This window comes from Panthera uncia, chromosome X, assembly GCF_023721935.1.
Source record: "Panthera uncia isolate 11264 chromosome X, Puncia_PCG_1.0, whole genome shotgun sequence".
In the NCBI taxonomy this organism is placed as follows: domain Eukaryota; kingdom Metazoa; phylum Chordata; class Mammalia; order Carnivora; family Felidae; genus Panthera; species Panthera uncia.
This window is the reverse complement of record NC_064817.1, coordinates 61,571,584-61,598,655: the sequence shown is the minus strand read 5'-3', so window position 1 is coordinate 61,598,655 and position 27,072 is coordinate 61,571,584. Positions and strand designations below refer to the sequence as shown.

At 36.1% G+C, this 27,072-nt stretch overlaps 1 protein-coding gene across 1 annotated transcript; it reads left to right on the top strand.

The window, feature by feature from the left end:
- Positions 1 to 1,268: 1,268 nt before the first annotated feature.
- ITM2A (integral membrane protein 2A) lies at positions 1,269 to 7,749 on the top strand. The gene is made up of 6 exons (XM_049644708.1): positions 1,269 to 1,581; positions 5,647 to 5,778; positions 6,059 to 6,256; positions 6,487 to 6,597; positions 7,049 to 7,199; positions 7,351 to 7,749. The coding sequence occupies exons 1-6, from the start codon at positions 1,468 to 1,470 to the stop codon at positions 7,437 to 7,439; spliced, it is 795 nt and encodes a 264-aa protein (XP_049500665.1). The 5' UTR covers positions 1,269 to 1,467; the 3' UTR covers positions 7,440 to 7,749.
- Positions 7,750 to 27,072: the final 19,323 nt, after the last annotated feature.

Sequence of the window (27,072 nt, the reverse complement as noted above, 5' to 3'; positions counted from 1 at the left end):
CTAATTTTCTAATGAATATCAGTGAGTAATCAAGATTTGCTAGGTTGGGTGTAGGGGAAGGGTGGGAAGCTCTGTGTAATGGTTATTATACATAAAGAAAAAAAAGCCACTAACTTTCTGATAAAAATATTATTTCCTAAATGAGTCTCAGATTAAAGAAGGTACATTTATTTTTGCATTTGGCTTGGAGGCTTCAAGGTCAAAAGAAAAACAAGGGTGTTGTATTTTAATAGGACAAAACTTACTGACGTGAAAAATTCTTTAGTTCCTCTGTCTTGCTATTAAACAGTTGTCTACCAGGAGGTTTAGTCAATTCTCTGAAGTGTTATTTTTTTGTTTGTTTTTTAAGACCAATTTACTAGTTGGAATCTAGTGAAATAGCATTAAGGTAGGCTGGTTGTTATACCTTATCTGATCTTGATTGTGAATAAATGGCATGGTTATACTAGTTGCACATATAAATGTTCCAATAATGCTTTCTAACTCAGCCCTCTTTGGGATTATTTTTTTTTTTCATGCTTCTACTTCCCTAAATGCATAGGTATACACACCATTGCTTTTCTCTCTGCAGATCTCACAACTAGTGGCTGAAGACAAACAAGGTCTGTACTGACACCTTACTCTGGTTTCCTTGATCTGAGAAAGTGAAAGGGTCTGGATTATTTCATAGATTCACTATGAGCTTTCCACACTCCTCTGTGTCATCTTGTCCTGCCTGCAAAATGGGGAGTTGAAGAGGCAGGAGTGCTATATTTCTGATTTTTATTTATTTATTTATTTCTAGGTTGGGGAGCTGAAGTTACAAAGCAAACAAACGCCAAGAAAGAAAACAAGATGATGAGAGAATAAACCAAGTAACTATAAACAGACTTCTGAGTGTTCTTTAAAGGGAAGGTATTATTATAAAGGTACACAATAGTCATGGACTGTACTTTTGGGACCTGAGTCAGTGCACAGCTGAGGAAGCTTGAGTTGGTGCCAAGTTACAGTTCCTGGCCCCTTCGGGGGAAGCAGGTTCAGGTTTGGGAAAACAAAATCAGACTCAGGGGCTATTGTGGCCTGGACAGAGGCAGAAAGACACAATACAGCAGACTTCCTTCCTGTCTTGTTCTTATCTGAGGGTGCAGAGGGTGGGTGGGAGCATGCCTGGAGAGCAGGTGAGGCACGTCAAACCCCAGCTGCCCAAGGGCTCCACCTCCCCTTCTCTTTCCTCTTGGGCAACCCCCACCCCCAACCCAGCATTTGGACTCCCTCCCACTCCTCCCTCAGCCCTTCCGTCGGCCCTCCCACAGTCTCCCACCCAGTTTAGGTCTGCGTCATAAGTATCCCCAAACCTGGGTTTGCAGCTGCTTAAGACAGGCAAGGGAGAAAGTAGGTCCTGTTAGGGCTAGCGCGATCTCTTCTTTTTACAACCTGCAACCCAAGACGCTGATTCCAGCCAAGCCTTACCGCACAGCCCAAAGATACATGATGGTGAAAATAGCCTTCAGTACAGTCACAGCGGTGCAAAAAGAGGAGGCGCGGCAAGACGTGGAGGCTCTTGTAAACCGAACGGTGGGAGCTCAGATCTTGACCCGCAAGGTAGCACTACTGACTCCACCCCAGACTGCCTGCTAGGGTCGGTAAGGTGGAGAGGGGGTGATTTGGAGGGAAGGAAGAGGCAACTGATAGAGGACAAAATGAAAGCTGCCCTCTCCGCTCCGTTAATCTAGTTTACCGGTTCTCCAGTTCCCTCTAGTCAGGCCGCCTTCCCTCTGTAGTGCCCCACGCCCCTTAACATCCCCATGCATCGCACTACTTTCCGTGGGTTCTAGCCCATGTGGTACATCTTGAAGGGATGTTAGAGAGCGTTTGAGGAGAACCCTTGGGACCCAATGTCACCCTTTCCCGGGGAACATGTTGGGGGGGGTGCTGAGGATCACCTATATGCACGTTGTTCAGTGTCCAGCTGAGATTTAATTGTTCTTTGTTTGCTTTTGGTATGGATAAAGATCTATGAATTTAAATCTTTCTAGGATTTCTGAATGTTTGCGGGGGTGGGCTGTAGGGCAAAGAACAGCTTTGACTCAAAGCTGTATGGGCTGGGACTAGTATGTGTCTGTGTACGCCTGTGTATATTTTCAATTTCTCCCTAGTCATAGCAGTTTTAAGCATTTGGTAAAGGAGCTATCAAAATTGAGGTTGGTTTTAATTAGAATTTGAGATGTTCACTGCAAGATCCTTGTATGTTTTCAGAGTGGCATTTCCTAAAGGCAGCACTCTTCATCCCTAAAAAGAAATGTTAAGGTTTATTTTTTTCTTCTTTTAAGTACTTCCTTTTCGTGATATCCTTTCTACCACCTCCCCCGTAGAGAGATCTGAAGCAGATCCGACCTTGTAATTTAAACTTCTAGCATTGCCAGAAATTGAGGTAGTTTCTCCCCCAAAATGTTAGCCATTATTTATTTAGTCCAATTTCTATTTCCTTTAAAAATCTAACATGGTTCAGTGTTTGGAAACTACTTGTTTTCCTCAGTAAAACCTCAATGTTAAAAGGGACAATTGTATTTCTTTCTTGTTCTACTAAATCTGTGCAGTGTCGGTTTCCAGATCTGTCTTACCTTGTCATCTTCTCTTTTTAAAGTTTTAACTTCTGTGTTCAGAGTGGAGTTTTTAAAAGTACTTTGAGTGAAATGAGAAGCTATGTAGTAAAAACTTATTATGCACACAATTTGAAATGCTTATGTGCTTATGCAGAGTTTTTATCACAGAAATTTTTAATATTTAACCAAGCAATCAAACTCGCTTTTGGGTATTATACATTTCAGAACTAAAAAGTAAAATTCCCTTGCATTGTGGAAGTTTTGATTAAATGACTTAAGATCAAATATGTAACTGTCCTACTCACTTTGTAAGTGAAACATGGCCAGATTTTTGGGAGGTCTAATGAGATGCCAGTAGTTAAATATAGCCACATAGTAATCCCTTTATTTTTCTCTCACGACCAAAAACTTCATGATTTGTAGTTGGATACAGTTAATATGCAAGCAGTACTTCTAGGCCTGTGGTGTGATGAGGAATAAACAAAAATGAACATTAGTACTATGATTATATTTCTTTGTTAGATGTTGGAGAAGCTTCCACAGGATCTTGACCTGGCCACTACAGGACACAGATTTAATAATACTTGGCACATTATATTGTGATGTATTAATCTGCTCATTAGAAACTGAGCACAACTGGGGCGCCTAGGTGGCTCAGTGGGTTAAGCATCCCACTTTGGCTCAGGTCATGATCTTGCATTTGTGAGTTCTGGCCCTGTGTCGGGCTCTGTGCTGACAGCTCAGAGCCTGGAGCCTGCTTCAGATTCTGTGTCTCCCCTCTCTCTGCCCCTCCCATGCTCATGCTCTGTCTCTCTCTCTCAATAATAAATAAACGTTTAAAAAATTAAAAAAAGGAAACTGATCACAACAGAATAGTATGTCAGAGGTTGTGTACAATGACTTTACAATACAGTTTAGAGAGAAATTAGCTATGGTAAATGAGAATCCATGCCATCCTGAGTTCCAGCAAATTTAAATGAAAAAAAAAAATCCTTCCTAGAATGGTAGGGAATTTTATTAAATTGAAACTCTAATACACAGACCTTGCTTAATAATAAATGAAATTGCAGTGTAAATTGCTCTTCTCATATTGCAGTGACAAGAAAAAAAATAAATTCATTGCTTTGAGTATTTCAAATTAAGTCATTTTGTGACTTAGGGGCAAGTCACTTCATCTCTTTGGACCTCAATTTATTTTTTTTAAAGATTCATTTTTTAAATTTTTTAATGTTTATTTATTTTTTTGAGAGACAGAGACAGAATGCAAGTGGGTTGGGGCAGAGAGAGAGGGAGGCACAGAATCTGAAGCAGACTCCAGGCTCCGAGCTGTCAGCACAGAGCCTGACGTGGGGCTCGAACTCATGAGCTGTGAGATCACGACCTGAGCCGAAGTCAGATGCTCAACCGACTGAGCCACACAGGCGCCCCTGGACCTCAATTTAGTCATCTAAAATATAATTTCTAAGTCTCTAGCTCTATATTACTGTGATTCACAGTCATAATTTATAATTCTGCTATTGTAATGTTAATTTTAGGTTAGTTTTTTGATAGAAATAATGTATAAGTTCTGAAAACTATTGGGACAAGTAACAGCCTTCAAGGTTTATACAGTATTAATGGAAGGTTTCAATTTAAATGAATTTAGCTAAGAAAATGTGAATACCAAACTTTGAATTTTAAAGAAATACAATTTTTTGACAAGCCATTTACCAAATAATTGTCTCTCCTTATAATCCATGCATCTATTTTCACCAGATTAATTGAAGGTGAATTGGGTGCCATAACCTTTATAGTAGTTGTCATGGAAAAGAGTTAATGTCCTGAAATACTACAAATTATATTTTTATACCAGTCTGAATGATTTACCCACTAATTACAAGAAACAAAGTTCGCTGATATCATTTATTCTATCCTTGCATAATAATACAATGCTGCTTAGAACATATTGTGACATACAAGAATGGGATTGGAGGGGGTTGCCTGGGTGGCTCATTCGGTTAAGCCTCCAACTTCGGTTCAGGTCATGATCTGGCAGTTCTTGTGTTTACGCCCAATATTAGGCTCTGTGCTGATAGCTCAGAGCCTGAAGCCTGCTTTGAATTCTTTGTCTCCCTCTCTTTCTGACCTTCCCCTGCTCGTGCTCTGTCTCTCTCTGTCTCAAAAATAAATAAGCATTAAAAAAATAAACAAATAAATAAAAAATAAAAGAATGGGATTGGAGGGTCCCATGGTCCATTACCTTCGGAAGAATACAGTTAATCAGTTACATGTTTGCTTTGGATCTTTCTGGTTCCAATTCCTGAACAATTTATGGATTTAAAAGAATTTTATTGTTATATGCACAGCTTTTGGTCCCAGCTATCACAAATCTTGTACTGTAAAATCTAGTGTTTTATCCAGAATTTGGAAAACATTATTACATTCATGAAGTAAATAATTACAGAACAGTGGGTGATATTGAAAAGGCTAATTTCTCACTAAAAAAAAAATTAGGAACATTAAGAAATATATCTCATTTTCAAAATTTTAATTTCTAGAATAGGGAAAAATGACATACATATGTCTTATAGAACTTTTTATATAAAACAAATTTTAAAACTGGCTTTTTGAAAATCATTTAATAAATCAAAATACATTAATTCACCTTTAAATTGGCAAAAAAGTTGATTTACAAGAGATAGTAAAGCAACATAATTATATTCAAGAAGGTTAGTGATTCTATCACTATAAAAGTCTAAAAATTAACAACTTCCATTTATTTAAAGAGGATAATTTATTCCATAAATGAATTGTTATTTTCAGCTGAATCTAGAAGTGTGTATTTTGAAAAAACTTCATGTCTGCAGTTGGATTTGTAAATGCCAGAAGGAAGGTTAATATAATTGGATGTTTTTACATCTATTAAATATCAGAAGTTATCTGGAAATAATTTTAATCTAGAATGACTTAATAACATCTTTTAAAAATTATCTGGTATTTCAAGAAAGTAAATTATGTACAAAGCAGCTATGTGACTAAAAGTGCAATCTGGTTTTTGTTTTTGATCTTGCTTTTTAATAAACAGGAGCTCCAGTTTGCCACCCAGGAAAAAGAAGGCTCCTCTGGGAGATGCATGCTTACTCTCTTAGGCCTTTCATTCATCTTGGCAGGACTTATTGTTGGTGGAGCCTGCATTTACAAGTACTTCATGCCCAAGGTAATAATAATTATAATCCTTATAATTTGAATTACTAATTGCTATACTTGTAGTAGCAACTTAAGTAAATCTGTGGTGGTCACCAGAGAAATTAAGATTTAGGACAAATTTTCAAATTACCATTCAATTTCTAAAATTAATTTGTCTTCATGGTGACAACTGTAATCAGAAATCCTCAGCTTGACAAACTGTACAATGAATTGATGTGAGTGTGAGGAATGATTCAAATGTCATGGTAGTAAGTATTAAAAGTTTTTAATTCTCCCTTTTTGTCTTTTAGAATACCATCTACCATGGAGAGATGTGCTTCTTTGACTCTGAAGACCCTGAAAATTCCCTTCAAGGAGCAGAGCCCTACTTCCTGCCTGTGACAGAGGAAGCTGACATCCGTGAAGATGACAACATTGCAATCATTGATGTGCCTGTCCCCAGTTTCTCTGATAGTGATCCTGCAGCAATTATTCACGACTTTGAAAAGGTGGATTTATCACTTCTTTAGGTTTTCCTGATTTTTTTCTTAGTTTATTAGTAAGTATTAAATCTGTTCATAAATGTACATCTTTTTGCAGCAAACCCTTTTTCAATCTTTTGCTATTGAATATACATTAGCAGATTTTAAAAGGATGTAGCTACTTGTTATAATGGTAGTTACAATCTGAAGAATTAATGCTCTTTACATCATAGTTAACTTTTCCCTTTCCCCAACAGGGCATGACTGCTTACCTGGACTTGCTCCTGGGGAACTGTTATCTGATGCCTCTCAATACTTCTATTGTTCTTCTTCCAAAGAATTTGGTGGAGTTCTTTGGCAAACTGGCAGTACGTATTTTTGATGTCAAATTTTCATTTCAGCATTTGCTTCCTCATTAAAAACAAATGATTTGAGCCACAACATTCCATATTGTTGAAATAGTTTTCAAATAAAAAGTGTGCTGTAGGGGGCGCCTGGGTGGCTCAGTTGGTTAAGCATCCAACTCTTGGTTTCAGCTCAGGGCATGATCTCACAGTTTGTGAGTTCAAGCCCCACATCTGGCTGTACGCTGACAGCGTGGAACCTGCTTGGGATTCTCTCTCCCTCGTTCTCTGCCCTTCCCTCGCTCACACTGTTTCTGTCTCTCACAAAATAAATAAATAAACCTTAAAAAAGTGTGCTGTCACCCTAAAACTACTCTAAAAAATAAAGTCTATTAGAAAAAAGTATATCTGCTCTAGGTAAGGATTGAAGTGGTGTTTTTAAGTTCTTATTTCAATCTTTTTATAAAAATTTTAGAGTGGCAAATACCTGTCTCACACATATGTTGTTCGTGAAGACATGGTTGCTGTGGAGGAGATCCGTGATGTTAGCAACCTCGGCATCTTTATTTACCAACTTTGCAACAACCGCAAGTCCTTCCGCCTTCGTAGAAGAGATCTCTTGCTGGGTAGGAAATTTATTCTTTCCTTCAACCTGTGTTATTTAGAAAGTGAAGGAAACTAAAGATGGAGGGGAGTAGAAATGTAGACAGCAAATCTAGATATGTTTTAATTTACATAGAAAGTTAAAAAACCACTTCTTTGTGCATTTTCTCACAGGTTTCAACAAACGTGCCATTGATAAATGCTGGAAGATTAGACACTTCCCCAACGAATTTGTTGTTGAGACCAAGATCTGTCAAGAGTGAGAGGCAACAGGAAAAGAGTATCCTTAGTAATAAGAAGTCAGAGATTTACAATATGACTTCAACATTAAAGTGTGTGGGATACTCATGATATTTACTCATGCATACTCTATTTCTTATACAAAAAAAAAAAAGAATGAAAAAAACTAACCACTGCAAGTTCTTGTCAATTTTTAGTTTAATTGGCATTTCTTTTTGTTTGAAATTTAAATTAAATAATTCGGTGATTTCTTTTCAATTTATAGGGTTTAGACTTCTGAAAGCAGCATGAATATATCAGCTAACATCCTGACAATAAATTCCATCCTTTGTGTGTGGTTTTTTAAAGTAAGTTCTTCACTCAATCACATGGTAGAACATGTTTTAAATTTAAAATATTTAAAATTATTTCTGAATTTTTTTGTAAAACACATCAAATCTCTTAACATTGTGAAGTTTTATTTTTCATTTGGTATAATTTTCTTGAATATAGAAATTACATATTTTTTATTTCTGTTAGGTACTCTGTAATAGATTTGATTTACATATAAGCAAATTCATACACAAGTCAGTTTCACAAATACAGTGATTCTATCTCACTGATATCTGTATTGTGAAATACACAAAACTGTACAAGTGTTGAGGAATTTAGGTTGTATGAATTCTACAACCCTATAATAAATTTTCCCATATTAAGCCACTGTTTCTCACTTAATGCAAACAACATTACTTATTTGGCTTTGGTGTACCTGAAATTGATCTAAAATAATGAATTTAGCTCTGCCCTTATTCATACTTCCACACATTTATATTTTTTAATCTCATTTTTATTTCTTTTTTGATATTATATCAATTACTCTTCTATAAATTCCTCATAACTGGCATAAATGTAAAGTTAACTATTTGTTAAGAGCCTTTAGGCTCATAGCAATTTCAAACATTTTAATGTGTTTTCTCTTTCATAAAAATATAAACAAACATAGAGGGCTACAAAAGGTCATTAAGAACTAACCTTGGATAAGATGATGACAACCTTTAATAACATCACATACTGTGATCTTTACTCACTTGTCTAAGAGTATAAACTCTAGGGAGGAGGAGTTAAGATTGCAGAGAAGTAGGGGGACTGGGATTTCCCTCATCCCTCAAACACAGCTGTCTTGAGGTCAGATCACTTGGAACACCCAGGAAATCAATCTGTGGAGTGGCAGAAGGAATTCCACAGGTGGAGGGAGACAGCTTGGTCGGATCGAGGTGCATGTATGTGAATTGGGGAAGATAAAACGGGGAGGGAACCCCTTCTGTGGAGAGACAAAAGGGAGAGAATGAAGGCTTCAGTATTGGAGAAAACCTTTCAAGACCATGGATAGGGAACAAGAAATACAGAGAGTGCCAGGTTCTATTTTTCACAGCCTTAGGAGCTGGAACTTGCAGGTTTTTAAAGTGTGCACCTTTCTCTAGAACAGAGCTGGTGGTGTGTGCCCACCTGGTGGGGAAGGAGCTGGTCTAGGAGCTGTAGCAATCTCTGGGGCACACTGAGAGAGAACAGTCCCCTTCCTTGAATACAGTGGGAAGAGGGTTTATTGCCTCCCCAAGGACAAAAGACCCAGCAGGCACAAGCCAAAAACCTTTTATTGGCAGGGCTGAGTGGCACTACACTAGAACAGGGGCTGCGTGGTGCAAGGCCTTTTAACACATCGGGTTTTTAATGTTTAATTTTTAATTTTAATTTTTATGTTTATTCATTTTTGAGAGAGAGGGAGAGAGAGATTGGGGGAGGGCAGAGGGAGACACAGAATTCAAAGCAGGCTTCAGGCTCTGAGCTGTCAGCACAGAGCCCAACACAAGGCTCAAACTCATGAACCTTGAGATCATTACCTAAGCTGAAGTTGGTCACTTAACCAACTGATCCACCCAGGTGCCCCAAGACATCGGGTTTTGAATCCCAGCTGAGCACCTAGAAGGTGCGGGAGAACTGTGGAACAGGTCAAACAGACCTCACCGCCTGTGCTAGTGGTTTGAGACATCCTGTCCAGTGAGGAGAGGTTGGGGTGTCACCATTTTCTCCCCAACACCACCGAGGTGGGCCTTCATGGAGCAGCACAGTGGCCCCCAGTGGAGGCGGTACCTGCATGCACCAAACCCCACCCCTCAGTGCCTGGCAACTGCTTATTTACTGGAAGAAGAGGGACCCAAAACAGCCAGCCTCTCTTCCAGACCAGCATAACCACCAGTCCCAGGCATCAACAGACAACTGATTGTTTTGTTTTGTTTTTGTCCGTTTTTTCTTTTTTTTTTTTCTTTTGGAATCAGAATTATAGTTTCTGATTTGTTTTTGGTCAACTTTTTTACACACACACACACACACACACACACATATATGTGTATACACACACACACACACACAGATATATATATTTCTGATTTGTTTGTTTCTTTGTTTAACCAGGCATTTTTATTCCATTCTTTTTTTTACACCTTTTCTATATTATTCTTTATTTTCCTTTCCCTCTCTCTTGATTAGAGTTTGTTTTGATTCTCTGCTTGATCTTCTTTTCTCCCCTTTCATTTATCTCTTTGTATGGAATAAGACTTCCCCCACACCTTTCTTTTTTTCCAGGGTTACTTCAGTGAACAGATCAAAGCACACCTGGTTGAAAGTCCAAACACTCCACCATTTGAAACAAGAAGGAGCTTTGAAGAAGACCAACCAATGGGATAAAGCAGCCAAAACACAACGACAGAGTGCACACAACATACTCTAAAACACTTCCTGAAGCGCCAGGGCCTAGACAGTATATGACCCCTTTTGAATATACTAGTACTCACAGGTGCAGGGCACATAACAAGCTATTAAAACACACAAAGGACAGAAACTTAGTCAAAATGATGAAATGGAAGAATTCTCTTCCAAGGAAAATTCAAGAAGAAATTATAGCTCAAAACAGATATAAACAATATAGCTGAACAAAAATTTAGAAAACAGTCATAAGAATAATAGCTGGGCTTAAGAAAAACATACAAGAGAGAAACTTGCTGCAGAAATCAAAGACCTAAGAACTAGTCACAATTAATTAAGAAATGTTATAAATGAGATGCAAAACAAACTGTATACAGTGACAGCAAGGATAGAAGAAGCAGAGGAGAGAATAGGTGAAATAGAAGACAAAATTATGAAAAATTATTAAGCTGAAAAAAGGGAAAGGAAATAACTAGATCATGAGGAGAGAATTAAAGAGCTAAATGATTCCACGAAATGAAACAATATCCATACCATAGAAGTTCAGGAAGAGGTAGATAAAGAGGCAGAAGGTTTATCTGAACAAATTATAGCTGAGAAATTTCCTAATTTGGGGAAGGAAACAGGCATTCAAGTCCAAGAGGTACAGAAAATTCCCTTCAAAATCAACAAAAGCAGGTCAATACCATAACACATCATAGTGAAACTGGCAAAATACAAAGATAAAGAGAAAATTCTGAAAGCAGCTAGGGACAAACAGTCCTTAACCTACAAAGGTAAACAAATAAGGGTGGTAGCACACCTGTCTACTGAAAATTGGCAGGTGAGAAGGGAGTGACAGAAATTATTCAATGTACTAAATAGGAAAAATATACAGCCAAGAATCCTTTATCCAGCAAGACTGTCATTCAGAATAGAAGATATAAAGGGTTTTGTAGGCAAACAAAAACTAAAGGAGTTCATTACCACTAAACCATCCCTGCAAGAGATCCCAAAGGGAACTCTGTGAGTGGAAAGCAGCAAAGACTACAACAGGTCAGAGACATCACCACAAACGTGAACCTACATATAACGCAATGACACTGAATCCATATCTTTCAATAATCACTCTGAATGTAAATTGACTAAATGCCCCAATCAAAAGACATAAGGTATCAGAATGGATAAGAGTATAAACTCCATACAAAGGGTGCCAAAAGTTTACACTCTATCTCTTGTATTAGGATAAACCATGTTCATGATATTATTGATCACTTGCTGGTAGTGACAATTTATTTTAGTAGACAAAACTGTACCCAGTAAAATCTATCACCCTAATTACTCTTTTTGAAAAATACACTAAACATTTTTTAATTTTTTTACTTAATGTATTTTTAAAATTTATATCCAAGTTAGCATATAGTGCAAAAATGATTTCAGAGTAGATTCTTTAATGTCCCTTACCCATTTAGCCAATCCCCCTTCCACAACGCATCCAGTAACCCTCTGTTTGTTCTCCATATTTAAGAGACTCTTATGTCCCCCTCCTTGTTATATATTATTTTTGCTTCCCATCTGTTATGTTCATGTATTTGTATATTAAAGTCCTCATATGAGTGAAGTCATATGATATTTGTCTTTCTATGACTAATTTCACTTAGCAAATTACCCTCTAGTTCCATCTACATAGTGGCAAATGGAAAGATTTCATTATTTTTGATTGCTGAATAATACTCCATTGTATATATATACCACATATTGTTTATCCATTCATCCCTCGATGGACACTTGGGCCCTTTCCATACTTTGGCTATTGTTTATAGCACTGCTATAAACATGGGGGTGCATGTGTCCCTTTGAAACAGCATACCTGTATCCCTTGGATAAATACCTAGTAGTGCAATTGCTGGGTCATAGGGTAGTTCTATCTTTAATTTTTTGAGGTATCTTCATCATGTTTTCCAGAGTGGCTGCAACATTTTGCATTCCCACCAGCAGTACAAAAGATATCTGCATCCTCCTTTCTCTGCATCCTCGCCAACATCTGTTGTTGCCTGAGTTGTTAATGTTAGCCATTCTGACAGGTGTGAGGTGGTACCTCATTGTGGTTTTGATTTGTATTTCCCTGGTGATGAATGATGAGAGTTTTTTTCATGTATTGGTTTGCCATCTGGATGTCTTCTTTGGAGAAGTGTATATTCATGTCTTTTGCCCATTTCTTCACCAGATTATTTGTTTCTTTGGTGTTGAGTTTGATATCTTTATAGATTTTGGATACTAACCCTTTATCTGATATGTTGTTTGCAAATATCTTCTCCCATTCTGTCGGTTGCCTTTGAGATTTGCTGATTGTTTCCTTCACTGTGAAGAAGGTTTTATTTTGATGAGGGCCCAATAGTTCATTTTTGCTTTTGTTTCCTTTCCCTCTGGAGACGTGTTGAGTAAGAAGTTGCTACAGCCAAGGTCAAAGAGGTTTCTGCCTGCTTTCTCCTCGAGGACTTTGATGGCTTTCTGTCTTATATTTAGGTTGTTCATCCATTTTGAGTTTAATTTTGTGTATGGTGTAAGAAAGTGATCCAGGTTCATTTTTTTGCATGACGTTGTCCAGTTTTCCCAGCACCACTTGCTGAAGAGACTGTCTGTATTCCATTCGATATTCTTTCCTCCTTTTTCAAAGATTAGTTGGCCATATGTTTGTGAGTCCATTTCTGGGTTCTCTATTCTTTTCCGTTGATCTGAGTGTTGTTTTTTTGTGCCACTACCATACTGTGTTGATGATTACAGCTTTGGAATACACCTTGAAGTCTGGGATTGTGATGCCTCCTGCTTTGTTTTTCTTTTTCCAGATTTCTTTGGCTATTAGGGGTCTTTTAGGGTTCCATACAAATTTTAGGATTGTTTGTTCTAGCTCTGTGAATAATACTGGTGTGGTTTTTTTGATAGGTATTGCATTAAATATGTACACTGCTTTGGGTAGTATTGACATTTTAACATTATTTGTTCTTCCTATCCAGGAGCATGGAATATTTTTCCATTTTTTGGTGTCTTATTCAATTCCATTCATAAGCTTTCTATAGTTTTTGGTGTATAGATTTTTCACCTCTTTGGTTAGATTTATTCCTAGGTATTTTATGGGTTTTGGTGCAATTATAAATGGGATCAATTCCTTCATTTCTCTTTTTGTTGCCTCCTGTTGGTGTATGGGAATGCAACCAATTTCTGTGCATTAATTTTATATCTTGCCACTTTGCTGAATTCGTGGATCAGTTCTAGCAGTTTTTTGGAGGAAGCTTTTGGGTTTTCCATATACAGTATCATGCCATCTGCGAATAGTGAAATTTTGATCTTCTCCTGGCAACTTGGATGTATTTTATTTCTTTGTATTGTCTGATTGCTGAGACTAAGACTTCCAATACTATGTTGAATAACAGTTGTGAGAGTGGACATCCCTGTCTCATTCCAGACCTCAGGGGAAAGCTCTCAGTTTTTCCCCAGTTAGGATAATATTAGCATTGGGTCTTTAATATATGGATTTTATGAACTCGAGGTATGATCCTTCTATCCTATTTTCTTCAGGGCTTTTATCAAGAAAATATGCTTTTGTCAAATGCTTTCTCTGCCTCTATTGAGAGGATCATGTGGTTCCTGTCCTTTCTTTTATTCATGTGATGAATCACATTGATTGTTTTGAGGATATTGAACCAACCCTGCATCCCAGGTATAAATCCCACTTGGTCATGGTGAATTATTTTTTTAATGCATTGTTGGAACCAGTTGGATAAAATAATGTTGAGAATTTTTGCATTCCATGTTAATCAGGGAGTTTGGTCTGTAGTTCTCATTTTTAGTGGGGTCTCTATCTGGTTTTGGAGTCAAGGTAATGCTGGCTTCAAAGAAAGAGTTTGGAAGTTTTCCTTCCATTTCTATTTTTTGGAACAGCTTCAAGAGAATAGGTGTTCACTCTACCTTAAATGTTTGGTAGAATTCCCCTAGAAATCCATCTGGTCCTGGAACGTTGTTTTTTGGGAGATTTTTGATTACTAGTTCAATTTCTTTACCGGTTATGGGTCTGTTCAAATTTTCTATTTTTTCCTGTTTCAGTTTTGGTAGTTTATATGTTTCTAGTAATTTGTCCATTTCTTCCAGATTGCCCATTTTATTGGCATATAATTGCTCATAATATTCCCTTATTATTGTTTTTATTTCTGCTGTATTGTTTGTGATCTCTCCTCTTTAATTCTTGATTTTATTTATTTAGGTCCTTTTCATTTTCTTTTTGATCAAAATGGCTAGTGCTTTACCAATTTTGTTAATCATTTCAACAAACCAGTTTCTGGTTTCATTGATCTGTTCTACTATTTTGTTTGTTTGTTTGTTTTCATAGCATTGATTTCTGCTCTAATCTTTATTATCTCCTGTCTTCTGCTGGTTTTGGGTTTTATTTGGTGTTCTTTTTCCAGCTCTTTAAAGGATAAGGTTAAGTTATGTACCTGACACCTTTCTTCCTTACTTAGGAAGGCCTCCATTGCAACATGCTTCCCTTTAATGACCACCTTTTCTGCGTACCAGAGATTTTGGGCTCTGGTGTTATCATTTTCATCAGCGTCCATGTACTTTTTCATCCCCTCTTTAACTTCTTGTTTAGCCCATTCATTCTTTAGTAGGATGTTCTTTAGTCCCCAAATATTTGTTATCTTTCATAATTTTTTCTTGTGGTTGATTTTGAGTTTCATAGTGTTGTGGTCTGAAAATATGCACAGTTTGATCTCGATCTTTTTGTACATGTTGAGGGCTGATTTGTGTCCTAGTTTGTGATCTATTGTGGATAACGTTCTATATGCACTGGAGAAGAGTGTATATTCTGCTGCATTTGAATAAGATGTTCTGAATATTTGCTCAGTCCATCTGGTCCGATGTGTCATTCAAAGCTATTGTTTCCTTGTTGATTTTCTGTTTAGATGATCTGTCCATTGTTGTAAGTGGGGTGTTGAAGTTCCCTACTATTCTGGTATTATTATCAATTAGTTTCTTTATGTTTGTGATTAACTGATTTATATATTTGGGTGCTTCCATATTTGGCACATAAATGTTTACAATTGTTAGGTCTTCTTGGAGGATAGAACCCTTAATTATGATATAATGCCCTTCTTCATCTTTTGTTACAGTCTTTATTTTAAAATCTATATTGTCTGATTTAAAATCTATATTTGTTACAGTCTTTTTTTTTAAAATCTATATTGTCTACTCTGGCTTTCTTTTGTCAACCATTAGCATGATAGTTGGTTCTCCATCCCCTTACTTTCAATCTAAAGGTGTCTTTAGGTCTAAAGTGAGTCTCTTGTAAACAGCATATATATGGATCTTGTTTTCTTATCCATTCTGTTACTCTCTGTCTTTTGATTGGAACATTTAGTCCATTGATGTTTAGAGCGAGTAATGAAAGATATGAATTTATTGCCATTATGTTGCTTGTAGAGGTGAGTTTCTGGTGGTGTTCTCTCATCCTTTCTAGTCTTTGTACCTTTTGGTCTTTTTGTTTTTTCCATCATTTCTCCCCTCAGAGAGTCCCCCTTAAGGTTTCTTGCAGGGCTGGTTTAGTGGTCACAAACTCCTTTAATTTTTGTTTGTCTGGCAATCTTTTAATCTCTCCTTCTATTTTGAATAACAGACTTGTTGGATAAAGAATTCTTGACTGCATATTTTTCTGATTCAGCATATTGGATATATCCTGCCACTCCTTTCTGGCCAGCCAAGTTTCTGTGGATAGGCCTGCTGCAAACCTGATATGTCTTCCCTTGTAGGTTAAGGGCTTTTTTCCCCCTTGTTTCTTTCATGATTCTTTTCTGGCCTGAGTATTTTGGGAATTTGACTATGATATGCCTTGTTTGATGGTTGGTTTTGTTGAATCTAATGGGAGTCCTCTCTGCTTCCTCGATTTTGATGTCTGTGTTTTCCCCAGGTTAGGAAATTTTTCTTCTATGATTTGCTCACATAACACTTCTACCCCTTTTTCTCTCTCTTCATCTTCTGGGACCCCTGATTCTGATGCTGCTCCTTTTTAATGAGTCACTGTTTTCTCTAACTCTTAAATCATGCTCTTTTGCCTTAGTTTCCCTCTTTTTTTTCTTCTTTATTATTCTCCATAAGTTTGTCCTCTATATTGCTGATTCGCTGCTCAGCCTCATCCTTTCTTGCCACTGTGGCAGCCATTAAATTTTGCAGTTCAGTTATAACAATTTTTATTTCATCCTGACTAGCTTTTACTTCTTTTATCTCCACAGAAATGGATTCTAATTTATTTTTGACCCCAGCTATTGTTCTTATTATTGTGATTCCAAATTTTGGTTCAGACATCTTTCTTGTCTCTGTGCTGGTTTAGTCCCTGGCTGTCATTTCTTTCTGCTCTTTCTTTTGGAGTGAATTCCTTCACTGTGTCATTTTGAAGGAAGAAAATAAATTAATGAGGTAAAAAAATTAAAACTAAAAAAACTTAAAAATTGAAAACAACATACACACACAAATCAAATAAATGATTGTAGATCCTAGGTGTGTTTTGGTCTGGGTGCTTAATGGGGCTTTATAGATTAGAGAAAATAAGGAAACAAAAAAAGGAAAATGTTTGAAATTAAAAAAGAATGAATATAATGAAATAGAAAAAAATGAAATTATGGAAGGAAAATAGAATTTGAAAAGTTACAAAAAACTGAAAACAGTATAAAAAATTATAGAAAATATTTTTAATAAAAATTGAAAATAAAAATATTTTCCTCTTTCTGTATTCAAGAAAAGAAAAGAAATGAAAAAGAGAAAATAAAAAGGGAATTGAATAGATGAACCAGCGAACAGAATGAAATATCCTTGAAATTACATCATTTTCCCCTAGAAGTCAAATTATTAAACACTTTATAGTCCATAAACTAAGTAGGCAGAGAGACTTGTGGTTTTCCTGAATAACAAGTTTGGCCCAGTTGGGTGGGGTTTAGTGTAACAGCTCCATTCTCCACTAGATGGCACTGTTTAGCTTCCTGAGGTGGATTGTTGTGGTGCTTGTAAGTGTGTATGCACATGTGCAGGAGGGGTTAAAATGGCATCAGCAAGCTGCTCAGACTCTAGTATCAGAACTCTGTTCTCTCCAATCAGTAATTGCACATCCATCCTTTGTCTCTGGCTTCCATATATATATATATATATATATATATATATATATAATGGAATATATATATTGTTGTATATAGATGTGGTATAGATAGATAGATGTGATATATATATCTCTATATATAGATAGATAGCTAGATATAATGGAATATTACTCGGTGATCAAGAATGAAACTTCCCATTTGCAATGACGTGGATGGAACTAAAGTGTATCATGCTAAGCAAAATAGGTTGGTGAGAGGCAAATATCATGTGATTTCACTCACATTTGGAATTTAAAAAAGAAAACAGGTGAGCATAGGGGAAGGGAAGGAAACATAAAATAGGATACAAACAGAAAGAGAGGCAAACCATAAGAGACTCTTAACTGTAGAGAACAAACTGAGGTTTCTGGAGGGGAGGTATGTGGGGGGATGGGCTAAATGGGTGGTGAGCATTAAGGAGGGCACTTGGGATGAGCACTGGGCTTTGTATATAAGTGATGAATCACTGAATTCTACACCTGCAACCAATACTACACTATATGTTAACCAACTTAAATTTAAATAAATAAAAACAAAAAGAATTAAACAATCTAATCTTATACCTAAAGGAGCTAGAAAAAGAAAAAAATCAAAGCCCAAAACCAGTAGATGAAAGGAAATAAAGATTAGATCAGATATACATGAAACAGAGACTAAAACAAACAAATACACAATGCAACAGACCAATAAAACCAGGAAATGGTTCCTTGCAAAGATCAACAAAACGGATAAGCATTTAGCTAGACTCATCAGGAAAAAAAGGAGAGAGGACTCAAATAAAATCAGAATTAAAAGGGGAGAACTAACAACTGACACCCCAAACTACGAACAATATGAGAGAATATTATGAAACATTATATATAAACAAGTTGGATGACAAAGAAGAAATGGATCAATTCCTAGAAACATTTAACCTTACAAAATCAGGAAGCAATAGAAAATCTGAGCAGACTGTGTTACTAGAAATGGTGTTGAATTAGTAACTACTAACAATTAGTAACTACTAACAATTAGTAACTACTAACAAACTAAATTCAGGGCCAGATGTCTTCACAGGTAAACTCTACCAAACATTTGAAGATGAGTTAATATCTATTCTTTTCAAAGTATCTCAAAATTTGGAGAAGGAAAGCTCCCAAATTTATCCCACAAGGCCTGCATTACACTGATACCAACACAAGATAAAGACACTACAAAAAAGAAAACTATAGTGCAATTGTGGGTTGTAGGGTAGTTCTATTTTTAGTTTTTTGAGGAACACACACACACACACACACACACACACAAAGAAAACTATAGGCCCAAATCTCTGATGAACATAAATCCAAAAATCCTCAACAAAGCATTAGCAAACAAAATCTAGTAATATATTTTTAAAATCATCCATGACAATTAAATGGGATTTATTCCAGTAATGCGAGAATGATTCAGTGTTTGCAACTCAATCAATGTGATACATCATATTAACAAGAGAAAAGATAAACAACAACAACAACAACACATGGTCATCTCAATAGATTCTGGAAAAAAAAATTGACACTCTATAATATTTATTCATGATAAAATCTTTCAACAAAGTAGATTAAGAGAAAAAAATGCTTCAATATAATAAATGTTGTATATGAAAACCTCACAGCTAACTTCATACCCAATGATGAAAAACTGAGAGTTTTTCTTTTAAGATCAGGAACAGGACAAGGATGTCCACTCTCACCAGTTTTATCCGACATAGTACTTACTGGAATTCCTACCCATAGTGATCAGACATTAAAAAAGGCATCTTAATTGGCAATCAAGAAGTAAAGCTGCCACTATGTGCAAACGACATGATATTGTATATAGAAAACCCTAAAGATTTCACCCAAAGTTTTCTAGATCAGATAAATGAGTTCAGAAGGTACAGAAATTTGTTTTATTTCTATACACTAACAATGAAGTAGCAGAAAGAGAAGTTAAGAAAACAATCTCACTTACAATTGCACCAAAAAGAATAAAATACTTAGGAATCAACTTAACCAATGAGGTGAATGACCAATATTCTAAAAACTAAAAAAACAAATAAAAAAAAACAGTGATGAAAGAAATTGAAGATGACATGAACAAATGGAAAGATAGTCCATGCTCATGGATTGGCAGAACCAATATTGCTAAAATTTAATTGATAAAATGTTAACATTTTTCACAGAACTAGAGCAAATAATCCTACAATAATTTATATGAAACCATGAAAGACCCTGGATAGCCAAAAAAATCTTGAGAAAGAAGAAAAAAGATGGAAATATCACAATACCAGATTTCTAAATATACTTCAAAACTGTAGTAATCAAAACAGTATGGCACTGGCACAAAAATAGACACATAGATCAATAGAGCAAAATAGAGAGCCCAGGAATAAACCCACCCTTATATGGTCAACTAATCTATGACAAAGGAGGCAAGAATATACATTGGGGCAAAGACAGCTTCTTCAACAAATGTTCCTGGAAAATATGGACAAGCTACATGCAAAACCATGAAGCTGGACCACTTTTTTTTACACCTACATGAAAATAAACTCAAATGGATTAAAGTTCTAAATGTGAGACCCCAAATCACTAAAATACTAGAAGAAAACATGTGTAGTAATTTATTTCATATTAACCATAGAAACATTTTCCTAGATATGTCTCCACTGGCAGGGAAACAAAAGCACAGTTAAACTATTGAGACTTCACCAAAATGAAAAGTTTCTGCACAGTGGAGGAAATCATCGACATAACAAAAGGCAACCTACTAAATGGGAAAAGGTATTCGCAAATGATACATCTGATAAAGGGTTAATATTAAAAATATGTAAAAACCTATGCAATTCAACATTAAGAAAATAGTCTTATTAAAAAATGGGCAGAGCATCTGAGTGTATATTTTTACAAAGAAGACATACAGATGGACAACAGACACAAGAAAAGATGCTTAACAATACTGGGGCAGCTGGGTGGTTCAGTCAGTTAAGTGTCTGACTTCAGCTCAGGTCATGATCTTGTAGTTCATGAGTTTGAGCCCTGAATCTGACTCTGTGCTGACAGCTCAGAGCCTGGAGCTTGTTTCAGATTCTGAGTCTCCCTGTCTCTCTGTCTATCCCCCAGTCACATTCTGTCTGAAAATCTCTCAAAAATAAATAGAAACATTAAAAAACAAAACAAAACAAAACAAACAAAAACAATACCAATCATCTGGGAAGTGCAAATCCAAACTGCAATGAGATATCACCTCAAACCTGTCAGAATGACTAACATCAAAACTGCAATAAATAACAAATGTTGGTGAGAAGGTGGCGAAAAGGGAACCCTTGTGCACTGTTGGTAGGAGTGCAAGTTGGTTCAGCCACTGTGGAAACAGGGTTGATGTTCCTCAAAAAATTAAAAATAGAATTACTATATGATCTACTATTCCACAAAGAAAACAGAAACACTACATCTAAAAGTTATATGCACTTTTACGTTTATTGTAGCATTATTTACCATAGCCATGATATGGAACCCACCCAATTGTGCATCCATAGATGAATGGATAAAGAAGTAGTGGTATGTAAATACAATAGGATATCACATAGCCATAAAAAGAATGAGATCTTCCCATTTGCAGCAACATGGATGGATCTAGAGGGTGTAATGCTAACTGAAATAAGTCAAACAGATAAAGACAAATACCATGTGATTTCATTCATATGCGAAATTGAAGAAACAATACGAGAGAGAGAGAGAGAGAGAGAGAGAGAGAGAAGACTCAAATACAGAGAATAAACTGGTAGTTGCCAGAAGGGAGGTGGGTGGGTGGAGGGGTGAAATAGATAAATGGGATCAAGAGTACACTTGCCTTGATAAACACTGAGTAATTATAGAATTGTTGAGTCATTGTATTGTACACCTGAGCCTAATATAACACTGTTACTTACACCTTAATTTAAAAAAAAAAGAAAAAGAAAATAACAAATCACACATGCAAATGCATGCAGCACATGCAAACTTGTATTTTCCTGTTTAGCAATAACACAAAAGATACACTATCTACTGAGTAGTCCCAAGGTTAAATAATATAATTATTTTACTTGTTATTTATTATACTTTTTACTAAAGTATAGTTGACACCCAGTGTTATGTTAGTGTCACATGTACAATTACTTCAATTTTGCTTTTTCTTTGCATATCTCCCTGATAATTCTTGGGGTTGTTTGGCCCCATACAATAATCTATGATTTGTTTCTATTATTATTATTATTAAAATATTATTTTTCATGGTTCCAGTTCAAGGTTATGACATAGGAAGATTTTGAACATACCTCCTCCCACGGACACACCAAATCTACATCTACTTATGGAATTATTTCCTCTGAAAAATGCCCCCAAACAACCTGAGCTACCCCTGAATTCTGGGTAAGTGAGGGAAAAAAAACTCATATAAGTCTGGTAGGAAAAGATGAGACACAATTTCACCATAAGTCCCACCAGTGGCACAGCCACCTATTGTCAGGAAGGAATGCACAAACGTGAGCTTCTACTCAAGGAGGAAAAGATTTGAATCCTACATCTGGAACCTCGGTTTTTAAGTCCCTCACCTGAGAGGGGTCCCCAAAACATATACCTCTGAAAGACAATGGAGCTTGCAGCCATGAGATCCACAAAGTTATAGGGAACTATAAAACAGTACCCAAAGTGCTTGCATCCACACACTCACTCACCTCAGAGCCAAGCACAGAGACAGATGACTGAAAAGCATCCATACTTTCTGTGAAAAAGCCTTATTTGCTTATAGTAAGCATTGGACTGAAGGTAAGCCATCTATTGAATACACACCTAGGAGCCTATTGGAATATTCTCCCAGGATGGAGGAAACTGGCAGGCACCATCTTTGTCCTTTCCTCAAGTCTCTCCCTAGTGCACTGGTATCTCTAAAAAGGAGCTTTTACTTCATCTGGTACCCAAACTTTTGTGAATGATTCCCAGGTGACATCTCTAGATTTCCTGGCTCTGGTGGCCAATGGAGCTTCTGCTAGCATGTCCCAGAGGACTATAAAAAATGGAGAAAGAGTTCTCACAAGCTTCCACTCCAAAGGCACAATAGAGAGGCTATAGACTAAAGCACCCAGGCTTTCTGTGAAAGAGGCCTGCAGCCTGAGTTCAATAAACATTTAAAGACTGACTATAATAGTCTACAGAGACCACGAGGAGTGGGTTTAATCTTCACACTCTCCATCTGCCATTGTCCAGAACACCAGGGGGGAGCTTGCACACACATTTGGAACCATAGTTTTATATCTGGAGTCTGGTTTTTGTAATTGTGAGTGCTTAATGAATGTCTGGCTATGTTGACCAGTGGGGCTTGCCATGGGTACAAAGCACTGTAACAAATTGAGAATTTTTGGTCAGCTACTACCCCTAGGCAATAGAAAGCTGACTGAAATACACTTTTCTTAAATTTAATATATGAGTGAAATGATATGGTATTTGTCTTTCTCTGACTGACTTATTACACGTACATAATACACTCTAGCTCCCGCCATGTCATTCTAAATGGTAAGACTTCATTCTTTTTGATGGCTGAGTAATATTCCAGTGTGTGTGTGTGTGTGTGTGTGTGTGTGTGTGTGTATACCACTTCCTTATCATTCATCAGTCGATGGACATTTGGGCTTTTTGCATAGTTTGGCTATTGTTGATAATTCTACTATAAACATCGGGATCCATGTATCCATTTGAAACTATAATTTTGTGTCATTTGGGTAAGTATCTAGTAGTGCAATTGCTGGATTATAGGGTAATTCTACTATTAACTTTTTGAGGAAACTTCATTCTGTTCTCCAGAGTGGTTGTGCCATCTTGCATTCCCACCAACAGTGCAAGAGGGTTTGCATTTCTCTGCATCCTCATCAGTACCTGTTGTTTCATGAGTTGTTAATTTTTAGCCATTCTGACAGGTGTATGGTGGGATCTCATCATGTTTTTGACATGTATTTACCTGATGATGAGTATCAGGGATGTTGTGCATCTTTTCATGTGTCTGTTAGCCATCTGTATGACTTCTTTGGAAAAATGTCTATTTCTGTTTTCTACCCATATCTTAACTGGACTGTGTGTGTGTGTGTGTGTGTGTGTATCGAGTTTGATAAGTTCTTTATAAATTTTGGATACTAACCTTTTATCAGATGTGTCATTTGCAAATATATTCCCTATTCCATAGGCTGCCTTTCAGTTTTGTTGATTGTTTTCTTTGCTGTGCAGAAGCTTTTTATCTTGAAGAGGTCCCAATAGCTCATTTGTTGTTGTTGTTTCCTTGCCTCTGGAGACGTGTCTAGTAAGAAGTTGCTATGGCCGAGGTCAAAGAGGTTGCTGCTTATGTTCTCCTCTAGGATTTTGATGGTTTCCTGTCTCACATTTAGGACTTTAATCCATTTTGAATTTATTTTTGTGTATAGTGTAAGAAATTTGTCCATTTTGCTTCCTCTGCAAGGTGCTGTCCAGTTTCCCCAACACAATTTTGTTGAAGGTACTCTCTTTTTTCATTTGGATATTCTTTCCCATTTCATCAAGGATTAAATAGCCATATAGCTGTGGGTCAATTTCTGGGTTTTCTATTGGGTTCAATTGACCTATGTGTCTGTTTTTGTGCTAGTACCACACTGTCTTGATCACTACAGCTTTATAATATAGCTTGAAGTCTAGAATTGTGATGCTTCCAGATTTGTGTTTCTTTTTCAACATTGCTTTGGCTATTTGGGAACTTTTTAGTTCCATACAAATTTTAGGATTGTTTGTCCTAGCTCTGTGAAAAATGTTGGTGGTATTTTGGTAGGGATGACATTAAATGGGTTGATTGCTTAGGGGTAGTATAGACATTTTAACAATATTTGTTTCTCCAGTCCATGAGCAAAGAATGCTTTCCCATTTCTTTTTGTCCTTTGTAATTTGTCTCATAAGTGTTCTATGGTTTTTCAGAATACACATCTTTACCTGTGACTATTTTAAATAATGTTGCAATAATTTGGGTCACATGTATCTTTTTAGTTAATGTTTTCCAGAAGTGAAGTTGCTGGATCATATAATAGTTCTACTCTTAGTTTTTGGAAGAACATCCATACTGTTTACTATTGTGACTGTACCAATTCACATTCCCACCAACAGTGGACAAGGCTCCCCTTTTCTCCACATCCTTTGCAAACACTTGTTGTTTCTTTTCATTTTGATTATAACCATTCCAACAAGCATAAGGTGATAATCTCATTGTGGTTTTGGTTTGCATTTCCCTGATGATGAGTGATATTTCGTGTGCCAGTTGGCCACCTGTACGTCTTCTCTGGAAAAAAAAATGGCTATTTAGTTCCTCTGCCCATTACTTAATTTAATTATTTATTTTGGTCATTGAGTCTTATGGTTTCTCCATATATTTTGCATATTAACTCTCTAGCAGAAATATGCTTTGTAAATAATTTCTCACTTTTAATCTTGTTGATGGTTTTCTTTGTTGTGCACAAACTTTGTAGTTTTATGCAGTCTCACTTGTTTATTTTTGCTTTTGTTGCCTTTGTTTTTGGTGTCAATCCAAAAAATTATTGCCAACATCAATGTCAAGAAGCTTACTACACATTTTCATCTAGGAATTCTGTTGTGTCAGATCTCACATTCAAGTCTTTAATCCTTTTAGGGTATGGTGTAAGATTGCGGTGGTCCAGATTCAAGATTTTACATGTAGCTGTCTAGTTTTCCCAACATCACTTATTGAAGAGATTGTCCTTTCCTCAGTGTATATTCTTGGTTTCTTTGAAATAAATTATTTCATCATATATGTGTGTATGTTTTAATAAAACAAAGATTCAATGAAATAAGGAATGAATAATTATTGTGAAAAGACAATATATAGGCATGGAAAATAAGATGGTTGGGATCTGGATAGTAAAAAAAAGGTGGATGAGATATTAAAGATTATAAATAAATTTAAAATACGGTCACAGAGTAAGTCAGTATTTAAGGCATAACAGAGTCATATCAACATTGTGCAGAAAATCTTATGCTTCCTGGATATTTGGAAGAAAATATAAAGGGAATTTGTCAATGAAAGAAGATGATCGATGGTAGATATGGAAGATAGCAATAATAGACCTCAAAATGTTCAATTGATATCCAGAAGAGGAGACCAGAAGAAAATCATAAAAGAAAAATAAATATATAATAAGGGACACCATTCATGAAGTGAAGATTACCAGACTATACATCTTAAAAGGACTCATTTTCTAAGAAAATTGTTATTGAAAAGAAACCAATGATTATACATAATATTATGACTTGTCAAAAGCAGAGAACTCCACAAACTTCCAGTCAATAAAAAACATTGTCTTTGATGTGAGGATAAAACAAAAACTTACTTGCCTCAGATTAAAATAATAATAATAATAATAATAATAATAAATCTTAAAAGATAATGAAACAGCTTCCATTTCATTTGGAGAAAAAAAATGGTGACAAAATTTTCTGCCCAGAAAATTCCTCTTTGAATTATGAAGAGATGGGGTAGTGTAATTCTCCTATAAATAAGAACTTTGAATGTATACAACATAGCTTATTGTTCCTCAAAGATATAACCAAAAAACAATAATAAACAAAGAAACGCTACTCAAAGATATGCATTACTCAAAAATTATACCAGCTTGGAGAGTAAGAAAAAAAACTCAAGAATTGGGAGCTAGGACATTAGAAGTTGTATAAGTTTTACTGTCTTGTGGTGAGAACTTTTAACATCTACTTTCCTAACAACAACAACAACAAATAAACAAAAAACAAGTTCATAGATAACAGAGAACAGATTGGTGGTCGCCAGTCAGAGGATAAGAGTTAGGAGAAATGTGTGAAGAGTGTCAACAAGTACAAAATTCCAGTTATAAAATAAGTCATGGGGATGTAATGTACAGCATGGTGACTATAGTCACATTATAGTTAATAATATCATATTGGATATGTGAAAGTATAATAACTTGCAGAATATATTGGAACCGTGTAAACATAAAATAAGACCAGTTTCATTACAAAATGGACTGGACTGTGGGGCACCTAGGTGCCTCAGTTGGTTGAGTGTTCAATCCTTGATTTCAGCTCAGGTTATGATCCCAGGGTTGTTAGATCGAGCCCAGCGCAGGGAGCATGCTTGGGTCTCTCTCTCTCTCTGCATCTGGCCCTCTGTCCCACTCATTCTCTCTCTCTCTCTAAGACACACACACACACACACACACAAATAAAAATTAAAATTAAAAAACAAAATATACTACAAATGTTTTAAAAATATTTTGAAAAAGATGAGACAAAATTTGAAAGATTATTTTTGAGATAAAACTGATAATTTGTAATGTTGTATGGAGATGGATGTTAACAAGACCTATTTTGGTGATCACATTGCCATATATGCAAATATAAAATCTGTATGTTGTACACCTCCTGTTGCTATAGTGGTGGGCTCATGTGTTGCAATTATTCATTTAAAATGTTGTGTGACATTAATCATCTCAGTGAACAGCTTCTCTCCAGTAAATTATGTATCTCAAAAAGTTTATCTCATGGTTCTTGCATATTTTTCATTGTGCTTAGTACAATACTATAAACTTTGAATAACATCATGGAACACCTATGATGTGCCACTAGTGATGTTGTAAGTGTTCCAAAGAAGCAGAGAAACGTCATGACATTACAAGAAAAAGTTGAACTTCTTGATATATATGATAGATTGAGATCTGTAGATG

Excerpts from the sequence above, each read along its gene's own strand:
- ITM2A (XM_049644708.1), top strand. The coding sequence starts at position 1,468 with ATGATGGTGAAAATAGCCTTCAGTACAGTCACAGCGGTGCAAAAAGAG. Across the intron at positions 1,582-5,646 it reads CTCAGATCTTGACCCGCAAG|GAGCTCCAGTTTGCCACCCA; the intron begins GTAGCACTACTG and ends TTTAATAAACAG. Across the intron at positions 6,598-7,048 it reads AGTTCTTTGGCAAACTGGCA|AGTGGCAAATACCTGTCTCA; the intron begins GTACGTATTTTT and ends TAAAAATTTTAG.